The 15428-nt window shown below is 46.1% G+C and overlaps 1 protein-coding gene across 1 annotated transcript in view; it reads right to left on the bottom strand.

Moving 5' to 3' along the window:
- Positions 1-15328, bottom strand: part of TCF7 (transcription factor 7) — a 134393-nt gene extending 119065 nt beyond the window's left edge. Inside the window, exon 1 of the mRNA XM_031055188.1 lies at positions 15242-15328. Within this exon, the coding sequence (XP_030911048.1) occupies positions 15242-15328 (87 nt within the window). The remainder of the gene's footprint in view (positions 1-15241) is intronic.
- Between the last annotated feature and the right edge of the window lie 100 nt (positions 15329-15428).

The raw sequence follows: 15428 nt of genomic DNA, 5'->3' as shown, positions 1-15428 counted from the left end.
CTTGTGATGCTGGTGGGACTCAGCACTGGGGATGTCACCATTTATCAGTGCAGTGTGTGAAGTGGCAGTTAAGGGTGGGGAGATGCAAAATGCAGATGAAACATCAGGATGTGCCCTTCAAACAAGATCTTTAAAGCCCAGGTCAGCTTGTTGAAAGCTACATTGCTACAAATCCCAGGGAGTTCTGGTAGAGTGCAATCTCAGTGGGAGAAAGGCAGGCTGGAGGAGCCCAGGAGCTATTCACAGGCTTTGGTTCTTTGGTTTTGGGTGTAGCTGTTGACTCCATTGCAATGGGCTTACATTAAGGATGAGTTGGATCTGTTTTGTGCAATGGCCTGAGTTTTTTGGATTGCAAGTTCTTAGATGATGCCCACAATGGAATTTTAATTAGGAAACTAAGAAAGGTTCTTCTGGGAGACGGGTAAACCACAATAATTATTGGCAGTGAGAAAGTCAGCAAAGAGCAAGTAATCAGGGGATTTATAGAAATCTTATTGAGAACTACCTAAATTCCAGTTTTAAGGATACCTGTGAAATAATCTTTTATAAGCAAAATTGCTTAAAACTATAGCAATTCCACTCCTCTGCTTTATCCAGTGTTCAGCTGTACCTACAAGCTGAACTGAGTACATGGATGAGGATCAAACTGGCTGTGTGGCCACTGAATCTGTAATCACCACAATGTCAGAATCTCCAGAACTTCCCAAAGAATGCTGATTCTATGCTAACGACCATGGAAACTCCGATGCTCTGGCATGGTGATCAAGATGCACAAAGAAGTTTGTCTGTTTTTCTGGGTAACAGAACCAGAATTCTCTCACAAAACAGCAAATTGCAAAGTATAAAAAGAGTTCTGAAGGGTTTGTATTTCCAAGTGCATCATGTCTCTTGAAAAACAACTATTGAAACATCAAAAAAAAAATTTTGTATTTTTCTTTAGAAAACAGTTTGTAGATTTGCTCTCCTTTCCAAGATTCTGAATACTAAGTAACTTGACAAGGAGTTAATTGCCAAACCAGCATCCCTTGTTCTGTGCTTTGAGTTCAAACAAACATGACCAATTTCACATGAAAATGTTCTTGGCATAGCAAAGTTCTTGCTTGGCTAAATCCAACCTCCTTCTTCTGTCTGCAGAACCAGCTGCACAAATTCCCCTCTGCCACTTCTGTGTATGAGAGGAGGGTCCAAAAGTGTCACTGTGCTGGGGATAAAACCTCACCTTTTCCTCACGGGTGGTCAGTAGATGGGCAGAGTTGCCATGCACACAGCTGAAGGCTGCTGTGACTATGGGATGCCTTTACTGGACAGGCAGTGACACCCACTGCTTGACCTAAAGACGTGTCTGGGCTGGGCAACGCCCACACCTACGATCTTCTCATGGGAATCCTTCTCCCGTTGTACACAAAGGCTCTTCATGGCTTTGTGGTATCGGGTGTTTCAATCTTGTGGAAGTAGCTTGGGAGAAATGCCTAAAAAGATCATGCCCTTCTTGTTTAAAATCCCTCCTCTGTCCCTGGCTGAGCTTTGAGTCACACTGTGCAGTGGAAATGGGTTAGACCTCTCAGACATGCTCAGAAGATCAAATCTCATTTTCTTAGACTCTGTGGCCTTGCTCTGCCACCTGCTAAGGTCACCTCTCTGTGTACCAGCAAATGGGGCTGCTACTGAGGTCACAGGGAGTTTGTGTCTGTAAGAACAAACCCTGAATTTGCAGCAAATGTCTTTCTGAAAGGATCCTGGCTCTGACCCTGAACGCACAACCCCACGCAAACTGCTTGGGGCCAGACTGCCAAGGTGTTTAGGTGTTGGTCACCTTTTAAGGGCTGGACTTTAACTTCTTGATCTAGTATTCATAATGAAACAGGAAGGACAGCAGGAACTTGCACCTTCTGATGTGGATTTTACTAATTAGCCCAAATGCTGCTATAACACTTAATGGCTGTTTAAGGCCATGCATGCCATTAGTGCAAACTGCTTACTTGTAACGGAGTCAACAGCACTGGGAGCCACGGTGTGAGCACCAGCAGGCTCCTGGCTGGGAGTCTGCCAGGAGCTGCTTCTTGTGCAGCATGTGGGAAGCAGGATTTGCCATGGTGCAGCTGTGTGTTCTGCTGATGGGCAGTGGTTGACAAAAGCAGCAGTGCTGGGTGATCATCACATGCTGCAGCTGGAGGGGTATCCAACGCCCCATCCCTTACTCGGAGCTGCAAAGCCTTGCTCCTCCCTGGCTTGTTGGGTGTTTTAGGGATAGAGGGCAGAAGGGACAACCCAGGAGCTGATGGTAAATGGGTACCTGGTACCACCCTTGTCCAGGGGAGAGACGTGATGAAACATGTGTCCAGCTCTGCTTAAGTATTTCTTCATCAAATCAGATGGAATCTGCTCATTAGCTCCTGCAGCCTGCAGAGAGCACGTAAGTGTCAGTTAAGATCTCCAGTCTGACTAGTGCAGTATAGAAGGGCCTCACCAACTCATGAGCTTCTCTAAAGGGAAAGGAGGGTTTGCTTTATAAATAGGTGTGTGGCAGATGTCACAGGCTGAACACAGGACTGAACTATGAGGCTTTTCACTGTATCATTAGAGTTTGTATTACTGCTAAGCACAGAAAAACAATAACTCCCTTAAGTTGTTAATTTGAATATACAGAAATTAAAGAAAGAACAGGAGGAAGATGTAGGTCAAGTGCTTCAGGAAGATGCCAAGCAAATGTTCAAAAAACCACAAGGCTGGTTTTAACCAGTGTCAGAGGTAGCTGCATGTAGTTTGGCTGGTGGTATGGAATTAATTTTGCTCCTATTAGAAGAAAAAAAAAGTGACAGCATGTGGTGCTGCTGGGCAATGTGGGGGCACTTTTTTGGTGTCCCTGCTTTGGAAAGCCCTCATGGTGCTGTCCTCATAGCCTGGAATGTGCTGCTGTCAGTGCTGTCCTCTGGAGCCCTCTCCATCCCTGCCCAGCTCAACCAGTCACTGTTCCTGCTTGGAGGAGCATTAATAGCTGAGGCCAGCAAAGGGCTGGAGGCAGAAATTGCTGTCCCTTCCTTTTTAATACTGGGAAGGAGTAGGATTTTATGACTGATTTCCCTGATTTTAAAGGTATTAGAGGATGTTTGGGAGTCTGTAGGAGACTGGGAAAATTCAGGAGACTGGGCAAAATCTGCCACTAAGTAATTTTTTGATGAGAGGCTGAACTAAAAGGCCTTTAAATCTTGTAGGACCATCAGATTAACCCAGAAAAAAATCCCAATCCTAACAGCAAGGGTACTGGCCAGCAGTGTTCCAGCTCTACTGTTTGACCTCCTCTGGCCCTGCTGGCACCAATCTGCCTGCTTTGTCCCAGTCCAGGGCTTTGGATCCAGGTTAGTCACACCATGCCTCTGCCAGCCAGCTCATGTGGTTAGGGCTGGCAGGATTAGCCTGAGGAAACTCCACCAATGCAATAACATTATTTGGGGGCTGGAGAGACCTGATGTTCATAAGTGATCTCTGCACAGACACTGCTGCCTTTGACCAGGAAACCCGCTAAACAGCCATCATGAAAACAAATTATTTTTTCTTAGTCTGACTTAAAAAAAAAAAAAAAATCCAATTCCCCAAACACCCCAACTCCTTTCCACAAATCTAAAAGGTTTTAGCCCCTTTGTTTTCACATGACTCCATTTCTGAGAAAGGTTGTGAATGTGACTTTGCACAGCAGGCTGCAAGAGCTGCCTCCACTGCGTGTTCCTTGCCACATAGAGAGCACATGATTCTTCTTTCATGGAGGGCAAAACCTTGTGTTATATCTCCTGTGACCTACTTGGGGGCAAGAGCCCCTGTGCAGATCAGTGCTCTGCACCTTGGCTTTCATGTTCTGCTGGTTGCATGGCTCAGAGAGGTTCTGGGGAATTTTTGTGTGGCTCTTGCCAGCCCTTCAGCTGCTCAGTCCCAGCCTGGGCTGTGCTCATGGCATGGTCTCTGCTTAAACACTGCTGTGTGCTGGCTGAGTGTGGGCAGAGAGTGAAGAGTGCAGATGTGGCAGAGCTCAAAATCTTCCCCTGTACCCTGAGCCTTTGAGCTGGACAGAAAGGGTGCCTGGGTGGGAGGAAACCTCTGAGTTGCTGTGCTGCTCCAGATGAGCTTGTTTGTGCCAAAGGAACTAAAAGAAAGAGCAAAACAGACCTAAGTAAATTTGTGCCAAAGGAACTAAAAGAAAGAGACCTAAGTGAGGTTCAACTTGGATTCAAAGGACCAAGTGTTAATGATCACACAGCACATGTGTGATCTGTGCTGGGTTCATAACCCATTTCTGTTTTGGGGTTCAAAGAATAACGTGGGTGCAGTGCATGTGTTCATGGCCATGCTGCTGCCACAGAGAGCCTGTGAACAGGGCGCCTTCCAGGGAGGCTGGAGCTTGAGGGCTGATGTTGGTACCCATCTCCAAAACCAGCCTCAGAAAGTCAGATAGTAACAACAGAGTAAATTAAGTTTTTTTCTTTTATTCTGCTTTCTTCCCCTGCACACTGCAGATGCAAAGAAGGAAGAATTTGCAGCCTGGGAAACACCATCCATGGCTTTGGAAGCGATGAATGGGAATTTTACTCCTTGAGGAATTTCTAAGTTGTAATCTCTGAATTACAAGATTAAATTTAGAGCAGCTACAGGGATATCCATCAAATGTGTACTGCTGGCAGTGCAAATCTTACTGGTTCTAAAATGGGAATGATTTAATTTCTTTAACTCATGTTTCTCTCTACTAAGAAGTACTAGAAAGGAGAGTTATGCAGCCAATCTCCCCAAGGAAGGCAGGAAAGCTAAAGCTGAGTTATGTTTTCTCCCTAGAGCATAAGAAGCTGATAATTGGGAAGATACATGGTGCTGGCCATAACTTTTGAGGGCTTCGCTTATTTTTATGGCTGCTCTTAATCCCATTCCTGACCTTCAAAGTCCAAGTCTTGTTGCTGAAGTCCTGAAATTTATTTAAAAGAGGACAAGACCTAATGAAATCAGCTGGTAATCAAGTTTTTTTTAAGCCGTTCCATTCATCCCTTTTCACCCTCCAGCAGAGATCTGATTTTGCCTGCTTTAAAGCATTTCCTATCACTCAGCAATAAAGGCAGACTGAGATCTTTTCTCTTGTGACATATCCTAGGCTGGAACATGTGAGGTGGTGGAAACCTGGGAGGGGACAGATCTTAAGTCAAGGAGGGGGGAAAAAAGGACCAGGCTCTGCTGAAGCAGAGATGTGGTCTGCAGCTGAAGACATCCAAGCAATGCTCCTCTAGCTGGGTATTTGTGGACACAGTGCCAGGCTGTAAAGCATTTGGTGCTTTTAAAACCTTGCAGTTAACTCAGAGTGGTGCTGAATGTCCCTGCAGCCGCTGGAGGAACACAAGCACTGCTGGAGAGCAAGAGCACCTTTTCATAGCAGTACGCAGAATGAAAGAGGAACAATCTTTGAGTTTGCAGTTTGCCAAAACCTCCGTGATCTTCTCCAGGAGATGAGATTTTTGAAAGTGAAGAAGAGAGGCTGAAGTCCAGGTGGAGGAATATCCTTTGTTGCTGCACTGGATGGACAACTGTCACAGGAGGAATAACCCATGATGGAAAGAGGAAAGGTGTGATCCCAGCTTGGGTGAAGGAACACAGGCTGTGCCAAGAGAATGCAGACAGGGAGAGACACCACTGCAGCAGAGATGGAGGGACTATCAAAATATGAATGCAAATGGGGTATTATTTATGGCTTTTATGTTGGCATTTGATGAACACCTTAATGTCTTGCCAGAAACAATGCTCTTAATGTTAAAAGAAAAGCTGCAGGCCATGAAAAGTGAGCACGAAAATCTCGGGGCTTTCAGGGATAAACTTAAAGAAATATGGGAGTAGGTGTATAGGGAAATGAGAGATAAAATCAGCAGTTGTTTCAGGGAAAAGGGCAATCACTTGGGGGTTGAAAGTGAGCTGAACCATTCATCTTACTAACGAAGAAGCAGGGGAACAAACAGTTTGGAAAGGATCTGGGGTGTCTTTCATATTGCAGATCTGCACAATGCAGGACTTAAAACAGCAAAGGGAAAAGTTCAGGTCACATCCCTGAGATTCAATATCCCTGAAAGCCAACCTCTTGGAGAGGTGGGTGTGAGAGAGCAGATTTCCAATGGGGGACTGTCTGCAGTGAAGGCAAGCACTGACCCCTTCCTCTCCCTGCACCTCATGCTTTGAAAAGGAATTTCTTGCAGTAGGAGGTGGCTACAACCATCCTGTGTGAGATGTAATTGCCTTGAAAAAGGTTGAAAATATTCTGCAATCAAGGAGGGCAAATGGAAGCATGAAAGATGGAGATGTTATTGGTAAATATGGAAACTTTTGATGGACAGGCTGGACACCAAACACTCATGTCACAGATTTAATGAGTGTTTGGGATCAGCAGAGCCTGGGCCATCAGTCCCTGTGCCCTCAGTGTGTTACTGCTGTGACAGCACCAGCCCAGCCATGGAGTCCCTAGAAGGCAGCTGGATTTGCAGCCTTTGGTCACTCTCCATCCTGCCCTTCTCACCTCATTTTCTCTGCTGGAGCTGCTCTGGAGCTGCTCACCCCACTGAGCTCTCGAGGAAGAGCTTCCTGCCCAGCCCTGAGCAGTGAGTGCTGAGGCTCTCCAGGCTCACCAGTGTGACATGAAATGGCCTCAACTGGTATGGGAGAGGCTCTTGGCTCTGGGGCATCTCTGGGCCCATCTCCTTCCCACCTCAGATGGGAAACTCCACACAAAACTTGTTCTTCATCCCAGTGACAAATGCAGCAGTAAGCTTACTGGCAAAAGGCATTTCCATTTTTAATGGAATGGTTATTCCCACATCCTCCTTCAGTCAGTGCCCTTCAAACCCACTTCCTTTAATTAAAATGGTAAATGTCTGCCCTTCATTTGCTGCCCCTGGTACTTTGTCCTTATAAATCCTACGCAGTGCCAAGGCTTTGATCTGCCCGTCCGCTCTGATCATGATCCCAGGACATCTTCAATTAACATGTTTTTAAAAATCTTGGTTTTTCTTCAGATTTAAGCACTGGTGCCTTCTACTGGTGCCTTCTGCTGGTGCCATTTAGTTCCAAGTTATTAGTTCATCTAGTTACAGAGTAGTTATTATTTAGTTATTGGCTATTTAGTTATATTGCTTTTACCAAGTGTATTTTTTTGTACATGTGCACAAAAGAATATGTGGATTTGAACACAAGCCTTGCTACTATATTTGAGAAATTTGATTTGGGTGGTTTTTGGCTCTGGGCTCATATCAATCCTAAGCCTGTGCACGGAGAGGACTGCACCAGCAGCCAGGGGCTGTCAGGCAGGGCTGCCTGTACAGCTCTGCTGGTGGCCACCCTCGGGGCTATCCTGGGCCCCCCAGTCTTGCTGAATATTTTCGGACCTGCCCGGAGAACTCCCAATGTACGAAACAGCAGCACCACTAGATGGCACATGTGAGCTGTTCTTGTCTGACTAGCAGAGGACAAGCCTGGCAGTGCGGTTTCTTCCCTGAATGTTACGCTTTTTTATACTTCTGTGGCTGCTTCAGGCAGCAGGATGCATCTAATGCATCCAAACCTGTCCTCTGAGGAATATTCCTTCACCATCTTTTTTTGCCTTTTTCCAGAAAAAAAACCCCTCTTTTCCCAGAGCAGCCTCCAGCTTCTATCACAACCAGCAACTTGTCTTGTGCTAATGCAGCCCTCCCTTTCCTGCCAGGGGTGGGATTACAAGTGCACTTGATATCCAGCTTTAATCTGATGCCAGGACTTGCTTGTGGAGCTGTGAAAGACCTTTCCTATTGCAGGCTCCTGACCACGTTGTCCTTCCTCTCAGATTTCTGCTATCACATCCCTACTGTTCTTGTCAGTCAATTGTTGGCCAGTTCTGATAGTCTGACTTTTTTTTTGAAGAAGAAGAAAACCCATGTGTTTTGGAATAGAGATGAGAACCCTGGCTATCCTCTTTAATGCCAAGGATGGGTCTAAACCCTCCATGAGGTGGGGAGGACCCACTGGCTCCCTCTCCATGGGGGCTTTGCTTCTCTGCAGGACTGAGGGGAATGCAGCTCATTGGCAAGGACTGTTCTTCCCTGAACCAGAGATTCCCCTGGCTCCCATGGGAAGAAGCAGCTCAAAGGGAAAAGCTGCAGGGCTGTGTCTATCCTGTTGAGGATATCCAGTGATTTAATGGACTCTATTGATTACACTACATAAATAGGTAAAATTATTCTATTTTCCAAGTCTAGTGCTGATTTCTACTGTCTCCTTCAGTGCTAATCCCAGCTGTATCCACTCAGCAACAACAGAAACGAGCTGTCACAACGCTTAGAGAAGCTCTCTGTACACTCAGTTTTACCTGGAGGAATTTAAAGAACTGTAGTCTAAACCCACATGTCCTGTTTCATTTGGTACAGCAGCTACAGCTGCATTTCAGGCTGAGGTGCTCACACATAACCCAACCACATTTAGATTTGATCTCATGCCTTCAGTTTAACTGCACAGAATAAATACTGCAGCTGAAGAACAGATGTTCTTAGTTTTGTTTTGCTTTTAAAAAAACCCAGTGTTACACATCTGTATTTGCAAGATGATTTGATCAGGCAACCTAAATATGACCTGATTAAGTAATCATTTAATAGAGCTGAACCATCCCCCCCTGCTTTTTTTTTTTTTTTGCAAATATCAATCCAATGCAAATATTTTGCTGCCAAGTCTCTGTTTCTAGAAGTGTTCCAGCACTAAAAGTCCATTGCTGAAGATGACAGAAACAAGCAAACCCTCAGCTCCAGCAGCTTTTGTTTGCCAAGGTGAATTTTCATTGACCATTTTACATGGCCATGAACCTTCCTGCCATGCTCATGCTGGCAAGCAGCAATGAGCTCTGGTAGCCTCTTCCTTCATTCCTTCACTGAGTCCTCTTGCCTATCACTGAAGCTTCCACTGCTTGACTCTTACTCAATTAATTTTTTTTTTACAGTGACTCAATGACTTTTTTTCCAATTCTATTCAGCAGTCTGGCCCTCGACAAATAAAAGATGTGTTAGACTATATAACAGCTAATAATTGTGTCTGGAGCACTGTAACCACAACATAGAAACTTATCTGCCAGATTAATACCAATGATTCCTGAATTTAAATAGCCTACAAATGATGTTTTCTTGGCATGCATTTATCACCTATTTATCTGACATACTGTATCTTCACTGCTTCTCTAGTGTTATTTGCAAGACAAGATTGTAGGGGGATAGAATATAAGAAAATAGTGTAGAAAGTAATCTTACCCCTAAGGAGCTGCAGCTGGGCCAATTATCAAAGATTAGGAACAGGCCTGACTTTAACAGGCCACAGCTGAGACCAATGAGAAGAAGATGCTATAAAAGAGTGGGGTGGCTGGGTGGGAGGGGAACTGGGGTTGGTTGCCTGCTTTGTGGAGAAGAAAGAGTCAGATCTCTGAGGAGTTACCCATGAGAAAACACCGAGACGGTTTGGAACTTTTGCGATAAGAGACAACAGTTTGGAACTCCTGCACAAAGATGACAACGCAAGATTATCATGGTGTTTAGAAAATACTGTGGCCTGTGATAATTTTGAGTTTGATTTTTTTTTTCTGAGAAGTGAAGAGGGTTTACACATTCTTCAATATATGCAGAAAAATGTATGCTAGGAGGTCATGACTTTCAGCTTCTTTCTGCTCTTTCTTTCTCTGAAGAAGAGTTCATGGAAGCGCTGGGTTAAGTGCAGTTGGACTTGATGATCTTAAGGGTCTTTTCCAACCTAGATGGTTCTCTGATTCTGAGATCTCTTCAGTACCTGCAGGCACAGCTCCTTGCACAGTTGATGTCTCTGTGGTTACAGATGTCATAAAATTGTAGAATGGTTTGGATTGGAAGAGCTCTTAAAGGCTTCACACTCCCTCCCATGGGCAGGGACACCTTCCACTACCCCAGGGTGCTCCAAGCTCTGTCCAGCCTGGCCTTGGACAATCCCAGGGATGGGGCAGCCCCAGCTTCTCTGGACAGCCTGTGCCAGGCCTCACCACTCTCACAGGGAAGAATTGCTTCTGATCTAGTGCTCTCCTCTTTCAGTTTAAATCATTCTCCCTTGCCCCATTGCAACCTGCCTGTGTAGATATTGTCCATGCTCTGGCTCAAGGAGGCTTCTCCTCCAGCCTTATCTGATATATAAAATTTCCACCTCTCCCCAAACAATTCAAGTTGTAAAAGCCATGACATCTGTTTTGATAAGTTGCACCCCATGAGGAGGGTGTATATCACTTTCCCTCTCCTCTGCCTGGGTGGGGCTTTTTTGCCCCTGCAATGTGAAGATGAGGTTACTGAGACCATGGGAGTTGCTGCTCCTGCAAACAGCTCTGTTTGAAGCAGCCCACTGGACCAGGACAGGCGTGAGAGAAAGTGTTGCAGCCTTTGCAACTTTTGTTTGGAGTGAAAAGGAAAATACACAGCGATGGAGAGACTCTTGGCTTTGATCATTACTGGTTCAGGGAAATAAAAACATAACCAAGAGGGAGAGAGCAAGGAGTGTAATAATGTCAGGTCAATCTCTCTGTTATTTTCCAACATCAAAAGGAGCTGTGGGAGTTTAGCTTTTATTGCCTTCCTCTTTTGTTTTCTGCTTTTCTTCCTCAAAAATCAATCCAGCCCTCTCTGGACTTCTCCCACCCATGTACCCTCACTCCTGCCAGCGCCCAGCCCACTGCAGGCTGTGTGGCACAGTCCTGGTACAGCACATGGGCCAGGGGTGCCCATCACTGCTCAGCCTGCTGGGTGTTCTTTAGAAGATGGTAATAATGGTAATAATCCTTTCTTCAATGTTTTGAGCTAGGGTTTACTCTCTTGTCAGAGCTCACCCCACCGTGTTGATGATGGATGTCTGGGTGCAGCCAGGACAGAAGCTTGAGCATGGCTCCCTCACCCCAGAAATGTGCTGATCAGCATCCATCCACAGAATGCCATTAATAATCTCTTTTTCCTTCAGCACCATCTCTAGTGTTTATTTTTCAGCATCATGAAGGACTGAGCCTGCTGTGCTGGGGAAAACCAGGCTCTGGGCTGCTTTACCTGGCTAGGGCAGAACACAACCTTCTGTGGGGCCACATCTTGCTTAAGTAGCTGAAAAATGCCTGGAAACTCCGGACAGGTGGTAGAATGGACAAATGGGAATAGGAACAACCAACAACCTTTCTGAGCTGAGCCCACATTTTGAACCAGCTCATCCTTCCCCTGTGTGAAGCTGCAGCTGGGCTGGCTGCCATGGCCACTCTTGGCTGCTTGGCCCACAGGTGATGGATCCTCAAGGATAACTTGCATGAATAGTTGGTCCACATTGTGTTTTTTTGAAAATAATCAGTTAAAAACTACACAACTATTTTAATAATTAAAATTTATTAATTAAAAACAGAATTCTAAGATATTTTTGTCCCATCGAGAGAAGGGGAAGGAGTGAGCAGTGACATTGGGGGGTGTGAGAGGGCTGTGCTGGTGGTGCTAAATAGCTGCTAGTGCTCATTTGCAGACACCAGCAGCAGCCCACTTACACTGGCCTGGGTAAAGATTGTTCATTCTGACACAGAGATGCTCTGTGGAGCATCAGAGCTGTGCAAGCATCCCCAGTGCAGGGTTTTCTGCAGTGGAACCAAACTGTCTCTGACATGGGCACAGCAGGCAGTGAGGGCTTGGCTCTGAGCAGCACAGCCTGGGTTGAGTTTATCAGTGTAAGAGGCATGAAGAGATGTTTACATAGTGTGATACTCAGCAGTGAGGCATCCTTGCTTATTTTATGATTCCATCAGCATGTTCTTGACTGATTATGAAGGGATTCCTTGCAGGTTAACAAGCCAAAAACATTTTTGTTATTAAAGAGAGCCAAATCAAACTTTATTGAACAAATACATCTTGGATCTCTGGCTAATGAATTTTTCTGCTGTTCAAACATGTTATGTGATGTGAATGAAATTGGAGTTGAATTAGACTTACCTGTTCATGTAGAATTCACAAGCTGCATTTTTTTTCCTCACAGCTTTATTTTAGGCAGGTAAGTTATTTTCGGAGGAAATGACAGTTTTGCACAATTTGGCTATGTAAAAGTGATTACTGAAAATAGTATTTACTGATCCCATTTTATGAAGAAATTGAATCAGAAGCATTCTTTGAAATGCAAAAGGGCTGATCCTTCCATGCTTCCTATCACTAACTCCTGAATAAAACACTTGTTTTGTGATTTGCTTTGTAAAGCTGTGCCCTGTCAGGGAGCACAGGGCAGAGCTGCTGCAAGCCCAGCCTCAGGACTGTCACCAGAGCTGAGTGGAGCCCACATTTTGGTACCTGCAGTGACTCTACTGACTTTGATTTATTCCCAGCTAACTTGGTATGAATAGTATCAGAACCAGAGTCACGTCTGTATCCATTAGTGATGCAGAACAGAGCTTAAAAATAATCCTCTGACTGACATGCAGATTTATATAATGAAAGATGGGGCAATTCCAGATTTCTCCAGCTAACTGGTGTTAAACAAACTGCTCTGAGTGCTCAAGACCTAAAGCCTGCGAAGGAAAAGGAACATTTAGACAGAGTCTGTATGAGAGCTATTTGTGGAATTATTGTTAGTCAAATCTATTATGATGCATTCCCTTATGTTCCATTTTCACCTGTTAAAATAAATTGAGCTGTAGCATTGCTAAAAACTAAGAACTGCCAAAATAAAAGAGGGAACTGACAGTTAGAGAGTTTTGGAGATTTCTTATACTGTAGAAGGAATTTGTAAAATTTAACCTGAAGTTACAAGCACAGATTCTCTTCGTTGAGAACATCTAGTGTAATCCTCCTGCTCTTCTGGCACCCCCCAGGATAATCTACCTGTAGGGAAAATAGAACCCAAGAGAGCAGATGACTCTGATGCCCGACTCCATACAAGGAGATTTGCTGCCATCTTTTGGTAGATGTGTGTTCCAGAAAGTAACAAAAAATTATCTCACTGATAGAAAACATTTTGTCCCTCTGCTCATTCTAAACCTGCAGCACCAGCCCCTGGAGGGATTTTAAATCATGTAAATGTGGCATCTGGGGACATGGTTTAGTGGTGGACTTGGCAGTGCTGGGTTAACAGTTGGACTTGATGATCTTCAAGGTGTTTTCCAATCTAAACAATTCCAGGATTCCGTGATTTTGTGCACTCAGCCTCTACTGCAGGGGCAGCCTGTGAAAATTAATCTCAGCCAATGATTCTCCAAGGAGCTCCCAAAACCCTGTGGGTGCCTGTGGGGCTGGAAGGGCTCAATGCGAGGCACGGGCTGGGCTGGTTTCTTCATGGTGTTGCTGCTCAGAGAAAAGCTGTAGGGAACAGGCTGCAATCTCTCTCTGCAAGTAATAAAATACTTCTTTATGCACAGAGGTAATAAAAGAATATATTTGATATTCTGGGGCAGCAGCAGGATGATGCATGGGGAGGGAGCAGGGCTGGGAGAGAGTGCTCCACAAATCACACTCATTATATCAGATTGACCTTTGCAGAGGGCAAAGAGCTGAGGCTGCACTTTGGCAGGGGCAGGTTGAGGAGCTGCTGCTCAAGGTGAAAGTGCAGCCTTGTGACTGGGCCAAAGGGATGTTGGGGAATATCCTGTGCCCCTGCTCCCCTCTGGGGTCCTGCCTCTGCCACAGCAGCCTCCTCGCTTCCCTTGCTCCTCTGACTCCTGGAGCAGGAGGGTCATGCACCCCAGCAGAAAGCTGCCCACTGGTTTTTTGCTGGGGTACGTTTTTTCATGGGACAGTGAGTGAAATCCAGGGCAGGCTTCGACAGGCCCCAGGATGCAGGAAAAGAGGCAAGGTACCAGCTGCTCCCAGAGGGAGAACAGAGAGGGTGTTGAGAGCTGACACTTCACCCTGACTGAAACACTGTGCTCTGGTAACAACACCCACACTCGTAGTGGTGCCTGGATCAACAAAATGACTGTGGTCAGAAGAACTTTCCAAATTTGAAAAAGACCTCTTGTTTCTGTGGGTTCCTACCCTGGTGGCAGGCTGCACACTTTATTTTAATGTGGATTTGATATCCAGCACAGTTCCTTCAGCCTTTGCTGCCTCAGCTGCCTTTCTAAGGTCAATATGTGGCTATACACAATCCCTTCCCCTCTACCACCCTGTCATGACAAGAAATTCCTGAGATCCCACTGAATTCCACAAGCCACTTCATTTATACACTTCAGTTCAACATTAAGTTCCTTGCAGGGTTATTTAGTTTGAACCTTGACCAAAGTTCCCTAGTGCTGTGTGTGTGCTCAGCTGCATGACTCCAACCTTGTTCCTGGGCTGTGCCAGAGCAGGCACCACTCACATGATGGGGTACAGCCCTGCCACGGCTGTGGGAGCAGTGCCCTTCAGAGAAATGCTGTTGGGAAAACAAAGGTATGAGCCAGGTGAGAGCAGAAGCAGGGAAACTGCCTCCTCTCACCATCCATTACCACTGCGCAAGGGAGAAAGAGCGGGAAAGAAATAATTAAAAAACCAAACCAAAAGAAACCAACGTTCCAGTGAGTGGGATGTAAACTCTCACCGATGATTCTTTTTTTGACACAGACATCCCTTGTGTGGTGGAGGCAGAAGGGTGACCAGCCAGACCACCAGCAGTTTCCTGGCTGGGATGATTCCCCCGCTTATCTTGTGGGTGATGCTCTGAGCGTCCCAAGGACCTCCAGCAGTGCAGGACTGGGTTGATATCTCATCCTGAAAGTGGCCCAGCTCCACCCCTGCTCCCCTCTGATAGCAGAGCACTCCCTGCCTGAGTGTTTTGTCACCAGCAGAGTGTTGCTCTGGACTCAGTCCAGCTCCCCTGTAAGCTGTGAGGGCTGATTCGTGTGTCTGAGGGGGAGTTAGGAAAGCCATCAGCTCCCTAATTCATGACAGCCTCTCCACGCCCCGCAGTCAGTCCCCACGGGGGGAGTCTTGCTGCCTCGCTGACCGCTGGCTCCCTGACAGCTCCTTTGGACTCTCACCAGGTATCACACACAGCCTCACCTGCTCACAGATCCTCTTTCAAATCCTCCTTCCCCTTCCTCCTTTCCCACCAGTCTTGCCTCAACCAGGATATGGGGAATTGAAATTTTAACAAGATGGGGAGTTAGAATTAAACTCTGAATTGAATTTTAGGCAATTCTAATTTAGCTAATTCAGACTAAATGGGGACTTTAATCGAATCAGTATAGTTTGGCTTGGAAGGGCCCTTTAAAAGTCACCTCGTCTCGTTTCCCGCAGAGCCGGGCATTCTGGTACCCAGACGGCTGCAGGTGCCCGGGGTCGTACCGGGGCTGGCACCGGTGCATCCCGCGGATGCCGGGGCCCGCTGCGGTGCCTTGAGCGGGCGCGGCCGGGGCGCAGGGGATGCCCGGCTCAGCCCCGTGCCCGGGGAGCGGCTCCGCAGCG

Source organism: Geospiza fortis, unplaced genomic scaffold, assembly GCF_000277835.1.
Source record: "Geospiza fortis unplaced genomic scaffold, GeoFor_1.0 scaffold55, whole genome shotgun sequence".
Classification (NCBI taxonomy): Eukaryota; Metazoa; Chordata; class Aves; order Passeriformes; family Thraupidae; genus Geospiza; species Geospiza fortis.
This window is presented reverse-complemented; position numbering and strand designations above follow the sequence as displayed.